The 20536-nt window shown below is 41.9% G+C and overlaps 2 protein-coding genes across 3 annotated transcripts; one reads left to right on the forward strand and one right to left on the reverse strand.

Moving 5' to 3' along the window:
* Window positions 1-3867: 3867 nt before the first annotated feature.
* On the forward strand, window positions 3868-6604 carry ccn2a (cellular communication network factor 2a). The gene is made up of 5 exons (XM_086263653.1): window positions 3868-4133; window positions 4325-4541; window positions 4638-4913; window positions 5008-5219; window positions 5319-6604. The coding sequence occupies exons 1-5, from the start codon at window positions 4071-4073 to the stop codon at window positions 5613-5615; spliced, it is 1065 nt and encodes a 354-aa protein (XP_086119779.1). The 5' UTR covers window positions 3868-4070; the 3' UTR covers window positions 5616-6604.
* A 1356-nt stretch (window positions 6605-7960) lies between these two features.
* Window positions 7961-15262, reverse strand: LOC147312371 (uncharacterized). Of its 2 annotated transcripts, XM_086263651.1 has the most exons (8): window positions 14988-15261; window positions 14596-14645; window positions 13711-13804; window positions 12129-12197; window positions 11977-12045; window positions 11161-11448; window positions 10017-10411; window positions 7963-8753 (listed from the first exon to the last, which is right to left on the reverse strand). In XM_086263651.1, the coding sequence occupies exons 1-8, from the start codon at window positions 15031-15033 to the stop codon at window positions 8670-8672; spliced, it is 1095 nt and encodes a 364-aa protein (XP_086119777.1). In that variant the 5' UTR covers window positions 15034-15261; the 3' UTR covers window positions 7963-8669. The 2 variants fall into 2 exon arrangements, with proteins under 2 accessions (XP_086119778.1, XP_086119777.1); XM_086263652.1 differs by lacking the exon at window positions 11977-12045 and having other exon boundaries at window positions 7961-8753; window positions 14988-15262.
* Between the last annotated feature and the right edge of the window lie 5274 nt (window positions 15263-20536).

Here is a 20536-nt window from a genome sequence, read left to right on the forward strand (position 1 = left end):
GTCTATTTCTCCATCAAGCTGTTTCCTTCAGATATCCCTGAACTTGAATTTAGGTCCTGAGGCTGTAATGACTGACAACACACACACACACACACACACACACACACACACACACACACACACACACACACACACACACACACACACACACACACACACACACACTGTTTCTGGTCTGTTTAATCAGACCAGAGACTCATACACACACCACACTTTCTCTCACAACTGTGGTCCAGGAGTCCCTACTGTACTGAGCCAGCACAGAGAGAGAACATATCCTTATTAGGAAAAGAGCAGACGCCCTTATATGGGGAAACTTCCTCTGTAGTAACAGCCCAGTCTGCTGGCTTTCTCACTCACATTCTTTCAGCTCCAGGTTTCTCTGGGAGTTTTTCATTTCCGATTCGCTGGCTGGAGCAGGAGCAGGGCGGCCTTTCATAAGATTCTAGCCTGGTGTGTGATCCCCCCTTTTTTTTTTTTGAAAAAAAAAAAAAAATACACAAACCTCCGTCTCGGCCCTTTCCTGCAATCTCCACTTTGGGGTTTGATGTAATAAAATAAGCCTGGCCAGGGACATGGCACACCTGGCCTTTCAAGTTTCTCATAGACTAAACCTCATTAGGCAGGTGAGAAGCCTTTGTTCGTCTCGTATTTACCTCATGGGTCTTCGTGGGCCAGGCTGCACTTTCACTGCAGTCAGGATTTGTAATCATCATTTATCCTGACTAAGACCAAATGCAGTCAAAACTTCTTGTCAGATGTGAAACAAAATCTCCGGCCTTTTCAGAATCTTCTGAAAAATGTTGTCTTTCGGGAAGTAAGAAAAGCCGCCTAAGACTCAAATCAACAAACATCCATTTCGGGAAGTGCCACTTGGACTGAGAACATTAGTCTTTGTTCCCTTAATACTTGTCCTGCATACCTTGGCTGAGCTGCTTATTCAGCTCAGGTAACTCAGAAAACTGACCATTAGGATAATGAGCAGGATGTACACTGGATGCATTCTTTTAACTGTTTGATGAATATTGGCCAGGTTGCCAGATAAATTTAGATTTAGCCGTGGTGTAAAAACTTTCTATCTTTTTAAATAACAAAGCAAAAACAGTGACAGTAACTAAGTCACTTTTGCCACTTTTGCCACAATATTAACAGGCTGTGTTTATCACCTGTATAGGTTAGCAAGGTGCATTCAGGGACTCTATGGGTCTGATACCTACTAATTACCACTTACTGGCCCACTCACTCCTAGACATGGATAATGTTAAGTCCTAATGTAGTTGACAAGGGTAAAATAAAAAGTGCCATGCAAAAGTCTTTAACCGTCCTTCATTTCTAGATATTTTGCTAGGAAAATCATAATTAACTCAGCCTGAACTCTCTTAGGCAAACCTTCTTTTCATGTTTGTATTTCAGTAGTCTTCAGGAGTAGTTCTCCAGGCTTCTTAAAAGACATTTAAAGCTCTTCTTTGGATGTTGGCTGCCTTTTGTTCTGTTCTCTTTCAAGATGATCCCACAGTGCTTAAAAAATGATGAGGTCTGGACTCCGGGGAAACCAGTCCATCACTGACTGTGTTCCATTGTGTGTTTTTCCATCCAGGTATGCTTTTATTACATTAGCAGTGTGTTTGGGATCACTGTCATGCTGAAAAATGAATCTGTTGACAATCACCTTCCAGATGGTATTGCATGGTGGATCAAAATGCTCTGGGTGAAATGCAATCCCAAATCCTGATAGAGCCTCCACCGTGTTTTACAGATGGCTGTAGACACTCATTGTTGTACTTCTCCTGACCACCTCTGTACATCTTGTTGATTATTTTAATATTTGTTGATTCTTTTTTACCAAAAGCATGAAAATTAGAGACCTTTTTACACTGATTTTCAGTTTGGTTCTTAGGTAACTTGACACTTCTCTGTGTATGATTTCCTTCAGAACCACTTCCACTTCCACTGAGAGCATCTCTGAAGAGTTTTAAATGAATCATGAATGAATCACCAGAAGGGCCATATGCATCTCTTAGGTCCTTTTCCTCAAATTTTGTTAAGAACACACTGCACATCATACCAAGATACGGCAAGTTTCCAGCTACTAGAGCTTTGAGAATCCCCTTGTTGGCTAAAAATTTTACTATTTCATGGTTGTCAAACTGTGTGGAATATTTTGCAGATTCAACAATGTAAGAGATGGGACTGAATGATGCATTTTGAAGCTGCTAGTAACAAAGTGCCTGAAGATAGAATATAAAATTGGTTGTCTGTTATGTGTAGACACAACACTGGTTCAGCTATTGAGTTTGGTGCCCTTGTTGTACTTGTGTATTTTTTCCTCATAAAACAGTCAGGTACAAAGAATGGATTGATAATAGTGAAAAAGCACCCAATCTCCAAAGAACCTTTGAAAGCCCGAAAACCTGTTGTGAAGACTATGCATCCACTATCTTTACTGGCCAATGAAGCAAAGCAAAGTACAGAAATGTTCACCAGCCTGTTGCAGGGCTAACATAGAGATAAGCAATGATTCACATTCACAGCCAAATTAAAAATCCTAATTAACCTAACCTCATGCACTTCTTTGGGAGGAAGATGGCAGAAAACCTGCAGATCCTGCAGAAAACCCACGCAGACACAGGGAGAACATGCATATATGCAACTCCACACAAAAAGGCCCAGTCCTGTATTGACATTCAGGACCTTCCTGATGTGAGGTGCTCACCACCCCTCCACCATGCTGAACTGCTCTTGGTGTCAGCCTCATGTGGTTATATGTGGAACTGCAGGTTCTGTCACTGACAGTTGCCATTATTAGCACAAAGGGCAAATTTTCAATAATAATAAGCCGGTAATACTTTTAAAAAAATCACAACTTTTACTCATAATCAGTTATTTCTGTACTTTGGAACTGGCACTGTTACTCAAGCAAAGAAACCTCTCTGAGTTGCTCCACATTCGGATGAGTCTCTATCTGCAGAACAAATTCACTGAGAGAGTCTGGAGGGAATCAGGTCAGGTATATCACGTACAGCACATGAGGAGGGATTCAGAAACAAAACGCTTCATTCACGGTAATGAGTTCTTAATGATAATGTGTTTAAAAGAGTAGCTAATAATCAAATCTGCAGTCCAGCCACTGATGTCAGTGCACAAGAATGCCGCTGCAGTGTCTCAGAAATAACCACATGGGCATAGAAGACAAAGTCTCTAGACAACAGCTGCCAGGTCTCTGTGCTGGAACAAGCACCTTGACAAATAACCAGCTCAAGTTATTGACTCAAATGAATTTCCTTTCACTAACCACTTGCTGTTAACGTACTAAAGTACATGCTGTCATGTGCCTTTGAAGCCAGGGCTGAGGAATGCTGTTGTGGGCTTAAAGTTTTAACCACATATTAAACTTCTTGGAGTTTGTTTAATTATTGTATGTTTCTGCTTATGAGCTTCTACCTGTTTTATTTCCACTGTCCTTCCTCCTCATCAAGTTATTTGAGGGTTCACTTTTGAACTGTTGCTGCCTTTCCCCTTTTCTTTCTTTTTGAAAAATTAATATTTATAGGTACTGGCTGTCTGTTTGTGAAGTCAGTCTTTAGGAATTCCCAGTGTGGGGTCTCAGGACTGTAACCAGACTTAACCTCCCAATCCAGATGAAAGGTGCTCTGAGAGAGAGACGGTGTTGTTTGGCCGAGCAGCAGAGCCTTGCCTTCAGACAGCAGGAATGTGGGATGTCTGGAGTGGGGGGCAGGAAGCGAGGAAAGAATGCCAAGTATGTCCATGTTTGTCCAGGGCTGGCTCTCCATTCAGCCCCCAGTGACGTGCTGCGAGGGCCAGCGGGTATAAAGGAGGCTCCACTCTGCAGTCAGAACTCAGATCAACTCTTCTACCGAAGCTAAACTCTAGCTTTCACCAAGAAAGGAAAAATAAAAAAGACAGTGAGCCGGAGCAGCAGTTGGGAACAAGACAAGAGATCAATTTGATCAGAAAAGTTTCTCAAGCTCAAAACTCTGACGCTAAAGGACGACTTTTTCCGAGAAGGTGTTTTTGGAAGAATCTAAATTAATTACTAAAGACAAGAGAAGATGGTTGCTGAGATGAAGAAAATGATTTTGCTGCCTCTGCTGTGCATCATGCTTTCCTACATGGTAAGTCAGAAAAAAATAATTCATTTTAGTGTTTTGGTGTAGGCTTTGGCTTTAGCTGGACTTGAATGGTGAAGCCAGTGCTTTAAACTTGTCTTAAGAGCCAGTGTGTTGGATGTGTGTCTGTGTTTCTAGCACACAACGTGGGCATGATATTTACCAGAGAATGTGTCTGTGTGTGTGCCTGTTTTCAGGCTGCAGGTCAGGAGTGCAGCGGCCAGTGTTCGTGCCCGTCCACCCCTCCTCAGTGCCCCCCAGGTGTCAGCCTGGTGCTGGATGGCTGTGGCTGCTGCAGGGTGTGTGCCAAACAGATGGGGGAGCTCTGCACTGAGAAAGACGTCTGTGACCCGCACAAAGGCCTCTACTGTGACTTCGGAGCTCCCAACAACAGACGCATAGGAGTTTGCACAGGTGTGCCACTCATGGCTGATCTTTTCTATGACGTCTGCAATAAATCCAATGTATGAAGCAAATCATGACCCTTCTCTTGCAAATTCTACTTGACAGCTCGAGACGGAGCCACTTGTGTGTTTGGCGGAACGGTGTACAGGAGTGGAGAGACTTTCCAGAGCAGCTGCAAGTACCAGTGTACCTGTCTGGACGGAGCCATCGGTTGTGTGCCTCTTTGCTCCATGGACATCCGGCTGCCCAGCCCAGACTGCCCCAACCCAAGGCGTGTGAAAGTGCCTGGAAAGTGTTGTGAGGAGTGGGAATGTGGTTCTTCCGACACAAAGGAGAATGAAACTCCCACCACAAAAAGCTTCATGGGCCCTGTTTTATCTGGTAAGTGTCTGTTTTTGAAGAACACAAGGCTACAGCAGGTTACAGCATAATTAGCACAGTTTTTCTAACCCAGCGTTTCCTCCTGTGTTTACAGCATACAGGAAGGAGGAGACCTATGGCCCAGATCCTTTTATGATGAGAGAGAACTGCCTGGTTCAGACGACTGAATGGAGCGCCTGCTCGAAGACATGCGGCCTGGGAGTATCTACCAGGGTCACCAACGATAACCGTGAATGCCGCCTAGAAAAACAGACCCGGCTGTGCATGGTGAGACCATGCGAGTCTCAGCTGGAGCAGAGCATTAGGGTGAGTTCTCGTTAAACAGCACCACACTCGTGACCTTTGGGCATATCAGTAAAAGAAACCCTGCTGAAGTTGCTCTTTCCTCTTTTTTTCCTCCTGTAGAAAGGGAAAAAGTGCATCCGTACTCCGAGAGTCTCCAAACCCATGAAGTTTGAGATCTCTGGCTGCACCACCACCAAGTCCTACAGGCCAAAGTTCTGCGGCGTCTGCCTGGACGGCCGCTGCTGCACCCCACACAGGACCACCACCCTGCCCATGGAGTTCAAATGTCCTGATGGAGAAGTCATGAAGAAGCACATGATGTTCATCAAGTCCTGTGCCTGCCACTACAACTGCCCCGGGGAGAACGACATCTTCGAATCCATGTATTACAAGAAGATGATGGGAGACATGGCGTGAGCCGCTCCTGGACGATAGGCGCTTTTGACTTGAAAACAAACACAACTCCATCTCATTTTGCAGCTCAGTATATATGTTTATCATGTTTTATTTTGCCATTTTCTCATTGTAAAAGTAGCCCAGGCGCTCGTCTTAGTGCCTGTATGTTTTGTACAGCTGATGAACATCAGCCTCATAGACTCAGACAGAGGGTTGCTTAGCAGCTCCAAAAGATCCCTGCACTATAACTTCTTTTTTTTTTTGACAAACCTGCTGTCAGGTTTCCGCCCATTTCCCTTGAAAGCCTTTTTACAAACCCGTCCATTTTACTGTGTGCATTTTATACCTTATCTAAACGTTGACCTCCTCTCTAAATGAGGTGTCTAATAAGTCCCTCCACCCTCCCAGTCCAAGACCAGACCTGTAAACTCTAAGCAGCTGTAGAGGGAGCATGCAGTCCACAGCAGGCCAGTGTTTCCCTGTCCAAACAGGTCTGAATGTGTCCTTGTATGTGTGTGTCTGTGTGTGTGCGTGTCTAAATTTTAGCCTTGTCTGTGTGTACGCTTTTCACTGTGCTTACAGAGTAGAGGAAAGGTCAGAGTTTCTGCCCTGGATGAGAAAGCAAGCAGCATGCTGAGTTTAGGGTTAGATAATGGAGTACAGTGGGCTTTGCCACGGCACTGAGAAAAGAAGAAAAAAAACATTTTGACTATTACTGATTCAGGTCAGAAGGAGGGGGAAAAAAGCATCTACAGGAACAAAATGTCTATTTTGTACAAAAATAGAAGAAGAGGAGACTGGAAGAATTGTAATTTCATTCCTTTAAAAAAATACTGATGTATATACTTTGTATATATGTGTACAGTTTAAGTTAATTTAAAAAGCCAAAATGTTTTCTGTGCTTCAAAATGTATCAGTGGTGTATTTTTGGTTATTTTTTACTATTTTATTGAGAAGTGTGACAAAAATGTTACATGTTTGACTTTGTAGCTGGAAATAAAATCTTATATTTTTTATACAAACATGAACTGGTCTGTCTTTAACTTTGATCCGAGACTGAGATCCAGCTCCACAACGGCTTCATTAGCTCTTGGCTTTCAGCCGACATTTGAAAGCACATTTAACCGTAGCTCTGCTAAACTGTTAGGTTTTGACACCATATGAACTCGTGCATCACTCACTCAGAAAAAAAAATAGCCTCAGTCATCGGAGCAGGCCTTCAGGCTCAAGTGATTTAAAGAGGCGTTCAACATAAAGGATGTCTTTGTTTAGCTAATTGAAGTAATCTATAAAAATCCCTCCATTTATCTACGACATGGATGCCTTACATATTCGTGCTGGTTTTATGCAACATGGTGCAGTGCAAGCACTCAAGAAAGCTGTGTGTCATGCAATTAAATTATGTACATAAAAGCAGACAAATATAAGAGAGGATGTTTTAAGTTTAATGGCATATGCATTTATTCATGTGTTTTCTAGTTATTTTTGTAACACACATAAAGGAAAATGGAAAAGAGTCCATGCAAACATGACCATTGTGCATTTTAATCATGCTGTTGCGTTTCTCGCCTTTGAAAAAAAGAGGTAAGAGATGGTCTAATGCTGCCATCTGGTGCCCTTTCACAACCTTAAAAACCCTGAACTATATTTGTAACAGCTGGCTGAATAGTGTAGAGATGCAAAGTTCCAAATATAACTAATACAAAATATCCAGTAAACACTATCCCCATTGTCACTGTTATCTGTGATCTCGGATTATGTTCAGTAACTAAATTTTTCTGTTGAATTTTCTGTGCAAAACCTACCTTCAGATGCAGTATTCAGGCTTTCCAAGACTGCATTTGTCTGACTGTACATGATTCAATTTCAAGTCATGCCTACAGTAGCTATATTTACTCGAGTTGCCAAAGAAAGCAGAACTTTCACATTTTAATTTCTCCACTGCCCACATTGTGTTCTTGACTCCTTCCAGTCCATGTTTCGCTCGGCAGCTCTTGACATATTGCTGTTAAAATGCAGCATTTAAAAAAAACCCAGCTAACACTGTATGATAATATCTACTCTAGATATTTTCTTCTTAATAGTAACAACCAAAGAATTTTCATATTGCTGCCAAAACAAAGGTTAAATTGCCCGTTGAAAAAGAATGTGTCAACAGCCTGTGTGTCATGCTGATGATTCATGTTGTCAGCGTTGTCGCCCACAAGCAAGCACAGACTGTATCTACACTTGTAATTTAAGTTTGCAGTGGATCCTATAGGTTTGTGTGGGTTGTGTAGATCAATCTATACAGTGTGATGGTCCTGTAATGACTCTTAATACTCTCCCTTTAATATGTTAATAATAAGCTGACTTTAGAGGCATGAAAAACAGTCACCAAATAGAGAATTCCAGATAAACTATTCAATTTATTGATTTTCTTACATAAATTCAGTACAGATCACACCCCAGACATTAATCCGCTAAAAATCACTTACTGCCTTGGCTTGATTTGCATCAACTGCATCTATGACAATCATCTAAGTCTTCTCTATCTTTAACTTTGTAAGTAAATGCGCATTCCAGAAAGAGCTTTGTACATGTATACATGCCATTACTGTACAACCTCACCTTGTAGGTGTATACCTGGATTTGCCTTAACCTTTCACAATGAATCAGTGCGCACCGTTGAGATAATCTAAAAAGCAGAAGAGATACGTTTACAGAAACAGAGACGTGATTGTCGGAGAAAATGAAGCTGAACAAGTCGCCTTTCTTCGGAAATCTTCTGAAATGTTACGCACGCAAATGCACGGTACGCGCGCACTTGTGTGTTGTTAGTATGCACGTCTAGCTGCAATGTGCATCTACTGTATGCTACTCTATGTGAACGTCACGAGTGAGGCTGCGGCGGTCGGGCCTCCTCAGGAAAAATAGCGGAAAGACAAAAATCTTGTCACACATTCACACGCTCTGTGGAAACCAGGCAGCTGGTAAAGCGGAGGAGGACGAGGAGGCAGAGGAGGTTGCGGTGTCAAACTTTGTTCCAATCTCTCTCTCTCCCTCTCTCTCTCTCTCTCCCCCTTTCGATTTCTCTCAGCCTCGCCGCAGCTCATGGAGTTTCAGGGCAACATTTTCAAGCTCTGACTCGATGGCTGCCAGACTTTCAATCTCAGGCTCCTGCAGGTATAATGAGAAGGCAGCGTGTGAGAGAAGGGACACCAGCAGTGCAAACAATCATATTTATTCGTGGCTCGAATGTCCTATCTATTAGAGAGAGCGCAGATAACGTCCAGAATGGCATCCTTTACCTTCAATTTAATAACAACTGTGTTGCAGTTTGCATCCATCAAGGCTATTGCAGTGTAAATAGCTTCCTTTCAAGATATTGCAGGGAGTCAAGCTGTAGGAAGAATCCTGCTTTAGAAGCAAACAGGTAAAACATCCTGAGGAACAATTTCATTGCATTCAGGAAGGATTTCCTTCTTACTTGCTGAGAGAAATCCCTCATATCTAAATATGAATGTATCATTAGACTAGAAACAGCCATACACTGTATATCAAAGATGGATGCAACTCCTAGTTCTAAGAGGAACATTCTGCATTCTTTCTAATGGCCAGCAGGGGGCGACCCCTGTGATTTCAAAAAGAAGTCTGGTTGGGCAGATATCTGATGGAAATCTAGACTTTGGTTCCTTTGATCAAGTTTTCTGATGCATCTGTGGTCTCAATCACTGGTTTCACAGCTTATTGAATGCGACATGATGTTCTTTGGTATACTCTTATAGCTGAACAACACAGAACGGAGATGTCCATCTCTAAGATCTATGGTTTAACTCCCAAAAAGATAATCAAACACTCCTTGTTGTTTTACCCCCAAAATGGAGGGAGTACGTAATCGGTTGTTTGTTTGTCTGTTTGTTAGCAGTCTAGCGTCCACAGTTTTCAAGATTTAATGTTCACATTTTGTTTGATGGAAGACACCCAATAACAGCTTGAGATGATTTCACTTTGGTGAAAGTTATGTCGTAGTCAAGCTCACACCAAATGTAAAAAAATCAGTATAACTTTAAACATATTTTTTTATATCTTGTCTTATCAGCTTTACAACAATATGTTTGGACTCTTTATTTTTCCAGCACGTCACCTTACAATGCCACAGCGATGCTGTAACAGGCTGACGTCACCATGTTGTAATAAAAACATCATAAAACTTTTAAGTAGTTTAAGTATCCTCTTTATGCTCTCGGTGTTCTTGTTTGTGTCATTATTAATTAGCGGTTTTATTGGCGGTTATATAAAAACAATTTCCAGTTTTTATTTTAAGCCAAGTTGTGGCTTGCTATATCTCCTAGGCATGTGGAAAGATTCCTTTAAGCGATTTAGCACTTTTTATTTTTGTTTCTCAGACCGTGAATCTCACAAAAGAAGGGGAACGAGCACCTCTGACTTTCTGCTGGCGCTCCCTTCTTCCTCCAACCCCCTCCTCTCCTCCGGTGCTCTTCGAGCAATCATCTGCAGCTCCTTCTCCTCTGGACTCTTCTGAGCATTTCTTTTCTTCTCCTCCTTTTCCTCCGCTATCTCTTTTGAATGATGAGGCACTTCATGTTGCTCCTCCTTTGTGGCTGCTTTCTTCTTCAGCAGCAAAGGCTTGGTTGCCTTGGTCCACCGCTGTAAGCTCTCCCTGTTCCCTCGCTTTGTCTCCTCCTGACGTCCTTCCTCTTTGCCCTTGTTTTTATGGAAGAGTGAGAGCCTCTTGGTCATCTCTTCCTCTTCATCGGATGTTTCGTCTTTTGATTTCTTTCTGCGTGCGTCTCTCTTCTCATCCGATCCATCATCTGGGAATATGAAAAGAATAAGATTTATTTTTATTATTTTTCTCACTGAAACACCTCTGCTAGGCCGCTGCCAGAAAAGTCTCCACCATCAGCAAGATTCCACTTCTTGTAATGAAATATTTCTTGCCAGCTGGCAGCACTGGACCTCAGTAGTGCTAGCAATGCTTTATGGGAATTATCAGCATGGCTGAAGCGATCAGATGACTTGGCTGAAGCTTCATTTTGCAGAATCAGTATCACTATTTCATTGTACTCAAAATAAAACAATTTCTCTGTTGAACATTGCAGAGATAGAACGAGCTGATTGCAGTCTTGATAACTTTAGAGAGTACGGCGAGATGACTGCAGTTGTAACCGAGCGCTTGAATTTTCCAACAGTGAGCTACTCATTCATTCCTGTTGACGAGCTGTCATTTTGCCAGCCGTGCTGGCCTCGCTCCCCTGCGAGTGAGGGGGCTGAGATTCATCATGTAGATGGAAGTGCTTCCATCAATCAGCCAGCCCTGAGATAGCAAGCAGTTTCCATTTACAAGGCAGTTTTTGTTTCACCGCTCTCTCTGTCTTAAGATCCTGCTTCTACCATTAATGTTACATCTTTTCATTTGCTTTGAGTGGCCTGTGTTATCAAAATAAAAAACTCGACTGCATCTTTAGATGCCAAACTCTCGATCTCCTTTTCCAATTTCCTTATGCTACTTTTACTTTATAACACATAAATTTCAAAGAAGGACCAGGAAATGTGTGCTTGCCTTTGCTCTCCTCTTCTGAAATCTCCTCTGCTCGCTTCTTGTCATAGCCTTCTTCATCTTCCTCCCTCTTTTCATCCTCGCCCTCCCGCCACTCCTCTGCAGACTCAGAGACGTGGCTTCCCGGGCTTTCATCACTCTCCCGTTTCACCTGCACTTCTTCAGCTTCATTGTCCCCCTGCAACTCGCCGTCTTCCATGCCTGCTTCCTTTTCATCTTTTCCAGCTCCCGTCCTCTTGGACAGGATAGATCGTTCGCCGGGGCCTCCTAAAGCCTCCAACATGGATCGATCTGAAAATAGGGGAGAGTGGGGATTTAATTTACTAGAAGAAATTGATTTTCTAGTGATGTTAAAAGAAGGCGCTTACACAAAAGTACTACAGTTTATTATGGGGTTTATTGTTGTTACCCCCATGTTTTTGATTGACAGTAGGAGGCATATGTAACCCAGACAATTTAAAAAAACAAAAAAAACAAAGCCCATTATCTTCTTCTTTGACCACATTCAAATTGCTATTCTTGTTTTTCCTTCCCACCTTACCATTGTGTGATTGACTTTGGTACTAGCACTGATTTAAAAAAAAAAAAAAAAAAAAAAAAAAAAAAAATCTAGGTATGCTGTTATTTCCCTCACAGAGCCTCAGCAGAAGTTAAATCTACCTCAGCACTTTTGATGTGTTTTTAGCGCGACTTTGCTGAAAAACATAAATAATGGAAACTATACATCACTGTCACAGCTGCTGCATTTAACCCACCGATTAGATACGCCATAAAAAATAAGAAGCATAACCACATGATGTATAGGAAGGTCCAGCTCACCAGGGACATCATCTGTAGCCTGAAGGGTCGGTGCTGCTGCTGTAGGCGTATCAGCTCTCCCCCGACCACCTTAAATGAAAATGAGTCGCTCGAGCCTTCCATCATTCTTATCTTCATGCACATGTAAACGAGATGAGTAATCCGTGACTCACCTTGAGCAGCGATCTCCTGCATCTCCTTCAGAAAGTTTTGATGACGAAGGATAGTAACAAGTCGGTCATCTGCACACACACACACACATTAAAATGCAAACATAACAGTGAAGAAGAAGAAGAAAAAAAATAGCAGATAAAAGGCAGGGAATTGATGCTGTAGGGGGTAAATCACAGGTGTACATCTTTCCCTTTTCACTGTTTTCAAAGGATTCAGAGACACGTTTTTGTGGATTCATCAGAGTTAATTGCCCTGGAATTTACTGCTTTCAAAGCAAGAGCACAATTAATCATTTGGCCCACAGAGACTCCCACAGCAGCAAGCGAGCACTTGGACTTTCTGCTGACCCACAAACAGCACTGCATATAGCATGCAGCAGCAGGAGCAAGAGACACTGTACTGTATCATGTTCTTGTATCAATCAGTTATCTCTCTTTTCCTTTTACTCCTCCTCTCCATTCTCCTTTCTTTCCATCCCCTACGGTGGTGTACAGTTTCCCGCTCACAGCACCCGCTCAGTAGCAAACGCTCGATGAGTAAGGCTGTGATCGATTTTTTTTGTGTGTGTGTGTTTTTTTTTATACAAGGACGACATCAAGGTAAAACACCATCTATGTAACTGAATCGTCTTTACCGAGTCCTAGTGACCTCTCTGAATAAAACACTCTGCAGCAGACTTTTACCCAGCATTCACTGCATCAATCCATTAACCTTATGATCAGAGCGCTATGCACGCGTTACGAGAGAACGGTGGATTTCTTCTAAAATACAGCACTTTTCCAGCAAGGCCTGGCCTCTTAATCCGCTCTTTTATATGGGAATGACAGCTGTGAGGGTGGGGATGATGATAATAACTGACCAGGGAAATCTGTATAAATCTATAAACAGGGAGCGACCTCTACCAGTGCCCTCGCAAATCGGTAAAGGTTAGAAATGATGTAAACATACATCCATTTTTGATTTTATTCCCATGGGGCCAAATCAGAAAATATGATATCCCAAGGCATTTAGCATAGTCAGATTAAGAGAGCCATCAGTTTTGTGATGAGCAAGCACTTGGCAACAGAGGGGAAAATACATTATAGCTGATTAGACCCTCAGATTAATGGAATGTAAAACTAAAACCTAAAACACTGCCGCGATGGGGCAATATGAAGGAAACGCACTGTGTTTCTGCAGCATGTTTAAGATATGAGGATGTTAAGAAAAGGTCAGCAGAGAGGATAACACCATCCAACAGTCTGGGAAATGTTTTTATGTGAAAATCAAAGTTTTATTGGTGTTTTTAGATGGGACTAGATAATAGCCAGACTGTGGGTTATCTTACAGTCCTTATGTGTGTGCAGCCTGTGTGCAGTAGAAGAAGCGACATGCTTCAGTTTTAGGTAATATTCTAACACGTAATTGCAAAATCAATTCTTTTTCATTAATAACTCATTTTTTACGTGCATGTTGCCTGTGCTAATTTAAGCTATCAATGTAGTTGTTTGCAGCACTGAGCCATGCTAACAGCCCCTTTTAATAATAAAGGACATTTGATTATGCTCAGTGTTGCTGAACTGTCTTCCTTCTTTTGCTTACCTGTCTTCAGTGTGGCCAAACACTCCTGACTGACAGGCATGGGGTGTGGCCTCGATAGGACATCTGCCAGCGCCTCCACGATGCATTTCATCACCTGTGGATGCACACAATCCAGAATCAGAGGAGAGACAGTCCCCAAATGATCCCAAAAAAAGTGAGAATTACAGTAAAACAAGCTGCTGTTGCAAGCAAGATGAATTAAACTGAATCAAAAGCAGCATATGAGTCTGAGACTCTTTGAATGCAGCTTGTGTGCTAACTTAGCCACTAATTGAAAGATATAAATCTCTTTAGATGAGGGATCAAAATTATTTCAACTCCCATTGCGCCAATACTACATCCATACATAATTTTTCACAATCTTTTTCTTCTTCTTTTTTTTTTTTTTTTTTTTTTTAAAAAGGTGCCCAGCTTCTTCACAAAAGACCTTTGAAGTGATCCACATTTCCCTTTTGCAGTCTTGTCTCTCCAAACCTTATTCTGGAAAGCTCTCTCTCCCTCCCTCCCTCTCTGTCAGTGGATTTAGCATCCTCAAAATCATGGAGGTCAAGGCTCTCCATTGCTCTCAAATTGCTTTCTATTGATTTTTACAAAGGCAAATGTGGGTTTGCCTCACAATGAAGGTGCTTAAAGCTTTAAATTATTGGGATTAAACATTTCTAATCACTGCGTGCCTTAAGAGTGCAGCTGGAGAGCAGCTAGAAGGCAATGCAGTGGATTTGTATTATTTGTCATACTGACAAGAAGAATATCCCTGAAGTATCGATTTAAGAAGGTTAACACTAACCTGTACTAGTTTCTTTTTTGCTTTTTGCTTTTCTGTTGCTCCAATAAAACTAATATTAGAATAGAAAATGTTACCAAAAACAATAAGAAAATATTTACCTTTACGTCCTCATTCTCCAGCTGACTCGAAGTCACTGGCAATGAAAGGACTGCAAGAGAACAAGAACACAGAGAGAAAAGAAAATCATGCATGTTTATTTGTTCACATGCTTTTCATAATCCCTACAGCTCCTTTGTGTGCGTGTGTGTGTGCGTGTGCGCTTTTCTTTCCTCACTCGCTGTGTTACTACAAGCCTCTGGTTGTTTTAGTAACGAGAATAATTGTGCCAAAGGCGCAGGTGAATTCATTGCAATTAAAGATGCGCTTGTCGCTGTCCTCGGTGCGGAACCCCGGCAGTCACAATACTTAATGCAGATTTCCTTCAACCAACCGTCTGTGTCTTCATATCGCTCAACTTCATCAAGGTTTAGCTGTCTGTTCTTTTTCTTACCGCAGCTAGACAGGATTGTCAAAAGGAACAGTCCTCTCCCGATCATGTCTGGAAACGAGGCGAAGTAGCTCTCCAGGAATAATAAAAAATAGCGAAGCTTTTATCAGAAGGTTAGGTTTCTTCCCTGTAAATCAAAGTCGGTGAATTAGGGACGCATTCTGAACAAAACTTAGCCGCCTTTCGGTATTTCTGGAGAGCTAGATTTTCTGCAGCATCGGTGACCCGACAGCCTCCGTCCTCTCCGGTCTCTCCACCAAGACCTCGCCGCAACAGCACCCTTTTTATAGCGTGAGCTGGAGAGAGGAAATGACATCATCCTGGGACAAATAATTGCTGTTGTACCTGATCATACCTCGCTGGTTGTCAGGGCGTGTGCCAGTTCAGAGTGCCTCAGGTATAAAAGTGAGCATCTCTATCCCCGTGCGCTGTTTGAGCATCGATCATGTTTTTCATCCTTTGTATGGTTTAACTGGAAGCATATGTATTTTTAAATTAATTTTTGGTTGTGTAGACTTTAGCTTTGATTCAAAAGGTTTATGTTATACATTTGATTTTGAAAAAAGCAACAACCGCACAGGACAAAGACACACAACAATGAAAACAGGATAGGATAAAGGGGGTAGACAGATGGCGGGATTTTAAATAAGTAACAAGGAATATGAAGGGTGATGATCATCATCCTGATACATATGTTTATCCGCACAATTACCACCCACAAAAATATGGATGTATATCTGAACACATACCTATAGCTATATGTATATAAATATATACACCAAGCACTGACATGTGAAGTAAATATTACTGATTATCTCTTCATCATGGCAGCTGTCAGAGAGTAAGTGAACATTTTGTTCTAAAAGTTGATTTCTTAGAAGCAGGAAAAATGTGCAAGTGTAATTATCTGAGGAGTTTGACAAGCTGATGTTCCTGGTCTGCTGTGGTCAGTATCTATCAAAAGTGGTCCAAGGAAGGAACAGTGGTGAGTCAGTGACAGGATTGTGGACGGTCAAGACTCATTAATGCTCATGGGGAACAAAGGTAAGCCCGTGTGGCCAACAGATGAGCTACTGCAGCTCAAACTACCTAAACAGTTAATGTTGGTTCTGATGGTGTCAGAACACACAGTGCATCACAGTTTGTTGCGTATGGAGCTGCATAGCTGCAGACCAGGCAGGATGCCCATACTGCCCCCTGTTCACCAAGGAAAGCACCAACAGTGGACAGATGAATATCAGAACTGGACCATGGAGCAAAAGAAGTCAATCTGATGGTCCGATGAATCACACTTTCTTTTACATCACGTGGGTGGCCGGATGCGTGTACCTCACAGGGGAACACCTGGCACAGGATCCACTGTGGGAAAAAAGCAGGCTTGTGCAGGCAGTGCGATGCTTTGGGCAATGTTCTGCTGGGAAACCTTGGTTCTGCCCTCCATGTAGCTATTACTTTGATACGTACCACCTACTTAAGCATTGTTGCAGACCCTCCTTCCTTGGAAACAGTATTCACTGATAGCTGTGGCCTCTTTCAGTAGGATCATACTCCCTGCCACAAAGCAGAAATGGTTCAGGAATGGTTAGAGGAGCACAACAGCAAGTTTGAAGTGTGGACTTCAAATTCCCCAGATTTAAATCCAGTTGAGCTTCTGTGGGATGTGAACCCCAGAATTGAAGGGGGAAGTCTGCTTTTCCTTCACATCTTGTTTAAAGACTATTTGATCTGGGAGCTGGCGCCAGTCCCCCTCGATCCTGTACTGGATAAGCAGTCAAGAGAATGGATGTATTGTAAATAAATGATAGTGTCTCTGTCAACATCACTGAGTGATTCCCCATAGGACAAAGAGGGATTATCAAGCTGTATTTACTGATTGTGCCGCTTGACTGCCTAAATGTGTTGCCTGGTGATATTTTATTAAAAATTATTGCTGCCATTGTCCAGATTTGCTCATGTGAGCATGTGACCCAAATCAAACTGAGCTATGTTGCAAGGTCTGTTCATATTTAGGAACAATGCAGTATTTATCTTTCTAGATTAATATTTTATAATTACAGCATACAGTTTATTGTGCCTGTTGATACAGATAAAACAGACAACCTCTTTCTCTGAGCCAAATACACAGCCTTCTTCACACATCTATTGAATGAAACACTCTTTTGGTAACGCCTACAATAATTTTCACCTATTTAGACAAAATTTATCACAGTGTAACACATTTAATCATCATGCACAATGCTAACTACAGAACGCAGGTGTTAAATACAACTGCAGCTGTCATTAGATACAAATACTCAGAATTGAGTATGTTTTGCTTCTGTTGTTATGAAACTGATATCAGGTTAGTCCAAAGTGCATAGCAAGAAACACTGAGTTGAAGGTTGATACCAACTGTGGATGAAGAGATAAAAGATCTTTGTCTTCCTCTTCTTTTAGCAGCTCCCTGCTCTGCATATGCCCAAACCATCTCATCCCTGCCTCTTTATCTTTGTGTCTAAACCACTTGACCTGAGCTGTTCCTCTGATGTACTTGTTTACAATCCTGTCCATTCAGGTCACCTCGAATGAAAAACACCTGTCTCCCTGTCAGTGCTACTGTCTCCCAACCATGCATCACAGCACGTCTCACCACCAGCTAGTAAACCTTCCTTTTCACTCTTGCTGCTATCCTTCTGTCACAAATCACCCCTGATACTAGTCTCCAGCAAGTTCCCCTTCCTGTGCACTAATCTTCACCTCTTGTGCACTGTCTGTTGCTTTGGATGGTCGACCCCAGCTATTTGAACTCATTTACCTTTACTTCTACTCCTCTACTCCCAGACTCTCCTTCACCTACTTCCTGCTCTCGCTACAGATCACTTATTCCACAGAATCTCCTGGCAGACCGCGTCTGTCAGTCTGTTTTTCACCAAAGAAAACAAAAAGGAGCTCAAATGCAATCCCTGATGCAATCCCACCCGCACCTTTAACCCATCTATCCACGTCATCACTGTCCTCATACATGTCCTGCACCACCCTGACATACTTCTTTGCCACTCCTGACTTCCTCATCTCTTTCTCTAGATCTACCAACAGACAGTGCAACTCATTCTGACCTTCTCTATTCTTCTTCATCAACATTCTTAAAGCAAACATAACATCTGTAGGGCTCTTTCTCAGCACTAAGCCATACTGCTGGTCATCAGTATACTTCATCTCCAAACCTCATTTCTCCCACAGTCTAAAGACATGCATCATGTTAGGTTGTGAGTATGGATTGCTATCTCTCACAATTAGCCGTCCAACAGATTATCAACCCTGCCTCTTTCCCTGTGACAGCTGGGATAACCTCCAACAACCTCTGCAGAAAACGGATGGAAGGTACTATGGGGTCCTAGGCTAAAACTTTTCCAAGTCACCAAATCTCTGTTTGTTTTATTGCCCCTCCCAACCTACATCAGCCACACTGAAAGTCCCCACAATTACTTATGACTGCAATTTGTTTTCATCTGTTCTTCTGTCATCTCCTTCTTGTTTCTGCTCCTTTAATGGCTTGCCACAGTGGAGCAATGTGCGTTGACCAATCTGTATGCAATTATCCTGATCTGCATAAATATTTGCCAAAATATATTTTATACCAATGCCCTTCCTAAAGGATGATTATAATTAGAACACAGTGAAGCCTGTAAATAAGGTCCCAAATAGCACCCCAATTAATTTAGGTAATTAGACCAAATCTGCCACCCGTGTAACCAATAACAACACTGAAATGGGTAGTGATGATTTATCTAATTACAATAACTAATTTTTTACTTTAAATTTCCTTTTTGCCACATTTTACTGATAACAAATTAATTAAAAACATGACATGAGAGAAATGTATTTTTTTGATTTCAGTAAACCCATCAGGCTTTTACTAAGAGTAAAATAAAAATATCCCTATTAATAGTCACAAATAGTTCCATCTGTTGTGCCACCCGCCTAAATGCACACAACTCTCTCACCTTGGAAAAGCTCGTTGATGGATCCCGCTGCTGTATGAAAGCTGCAGGTGTGGAAAAAACTCAGAGAAAACATCTTCAGGGCTGGATTTTTTACAGACGTTTCAGCGTGCGAAAGATACGATGGAGCAAATAGAGTTGGGGGTTGTTTGTGATGTTGGAGGCGGTGGGTGTGTGATCTGTGTCTGATTCACCTCCTGACCAGCGGTCTTGTCACATCAGAAGTGTCAGAATTGGCAACCCTGCACCAAGTGAAGCTTTATTATTGTTTTTTTCTCCCTTTGAATTTTAATAAGACCTTTTCCCTGAGCCTCCTGAGATCTGACATTAAATGATGATACATTAAAACTGCAGAAACAGTACCAGCATTTTGTCTCCATTTATAAGGAGCAGACATGCACACTGGAAAATTCTAAAACTTCTGGATGTGCATGTCCTCATGAGGTCATTTTCATCTTGTTACTGACATGTTCATTAAAAAACAAACAGAGCAGAGGTTTCTAAAGTGGGAGGGGGCGTTTGGACTGTTTGCAGTTTCACATTCACCGACATCCCAAAGATCTCATTATGCATTCAGAGAAACAATAAAGGCCAATCTGCATCAGAGCTAGACCAGAGGATCCATATTTGTCCCGCGTAAAGTGCCGACGGCTTTGTTTAAACATGAAGACTGTTTCCTTTGAATACAATAAAAGGGTTATAATGAAATCTGAAAGCTACAAGCACTAACTGAAATTCGTCAAAGAGAAGCATCCAAGAAGCAACAAAGTAAACTGGCACAAAGCAAATAAATTTGAAAGAGTTTGGGAAAAAATACATGTTAGGTGATTACAAATAATTACCTTTCTAAACTCAAGGGTTATGCGTTTTATTATAAGAAAACGTTAGAAAAGGGAGGCTTTCCCCATGCAAATATGATTGTTCCTACATATATGACACATGATATACTTATACAACCCAGCTGCACCACACTGAGTACATATCATATGCTTTTCCTTTCCATTCTGGAGGTAAATTGCTATTTCTGAGCACATTAAAGTAACCTGAGATTGCCTTAATATAGTTTCCACCTGCCTTTGTAATCACACTGATTCAATGGAGTCGGTGAATTCTGTATTGTAGGCTCTGTTTAACCAGAGAGTACAATACAGCCATCTGCACTGGATGATTACACCTCAGCTACTGACGCCAACCGCTGACATTTTGCGGGTAAAAGATAATGACTCCACTGCTCAGCACCCAGCAGCATGAGCAACACTTAGTGTTTTTTTGTTGTCGTTTTTTTTTTTTTTTGTTCAGGTGCAATGACTGATGGTTTGCTTTCCCTCTTTTAGTGAAGAATAATAATAATATTTCAGGCACCGGAGGATGGAGCAGTGAAAGTGGGCCAGCAGCTGCCTGGAGATCTGAGGAGCAGACCTGTGACTAAATCTTCCCCTGTTTGAGAAGTCAGAGCTGTCTGGGGAAATCTACAGCAGATGATATGAATGACAAATTTTCATGTTTAAATCATTTTTTTTTTCACTGAGCTGATCGAGGCACATTGCCAAGGTCCCTCTGCGTGAGTAAGCG

The sequence above is a fragment of the Aulonocara sp. 'chitande type north' Nkhata Bay genome, linkage group LG15 (genome assembly GCF_057382095.1).
Source record: "Aulonocara sp. 'chitande type north' Nkhata Bay isolate Kocher_YH1m ecotype deep benthic linkage group LG15, A_spYH_male_GT1.1, whole genome shotgun sequence".
Lineage (NCBI taxonomy): Eukaryota > Metazoa > Chordata > Actinopteri > Cichliformes > Cichlidae > Aulonocara > Aulonocara sp. 'chitande type north' Nkhata Bay.

Coding starts and splice junctions, on each gene's coding strand:
- ccn2a (XM_086263653.1), top strand. CDS start 4,071: ATGGTTGCTGAGATGAAGAAAATGATTTTGCTGCCTCTGCTGTGCATC. Junction 4,134..4,324: donor GCATCATGCTTTCCTACATG/GTAAGTCAGAAA, acceptor GCCTGTTTTCAG/GCTGCAGGTCAGGAGTGCAG. Junction 4,914..5,007: donor CATGGGCCCTGTTTTATCTG/GTAAGTGTCTGT, acceptor CTGTGTTTACAG/CATACAGGAAGGAGGAGACC.
- LOC147312371 (XM_086263651.1), bottom strand. CDS start 15,033: ATGATCGGGAGAGGACTGTTCCTTTTGACAATCCTGTCTAGCTGCG. Junction 14,646..14,987: donor GACAATCCTGTCTAGCTGCG/GTAAGAAAAAGA, acceptor GTTCTCTTGCAG/TCCTTTCATTGCCAGTGACT. Junction 8,754..10,016: donor GCGCCAGCAGAAAGTCAGAG/GTGCTCGTTCCC, acceptor TTATACCTGCAG/GAGCCTGAGATTGAAAGTCT.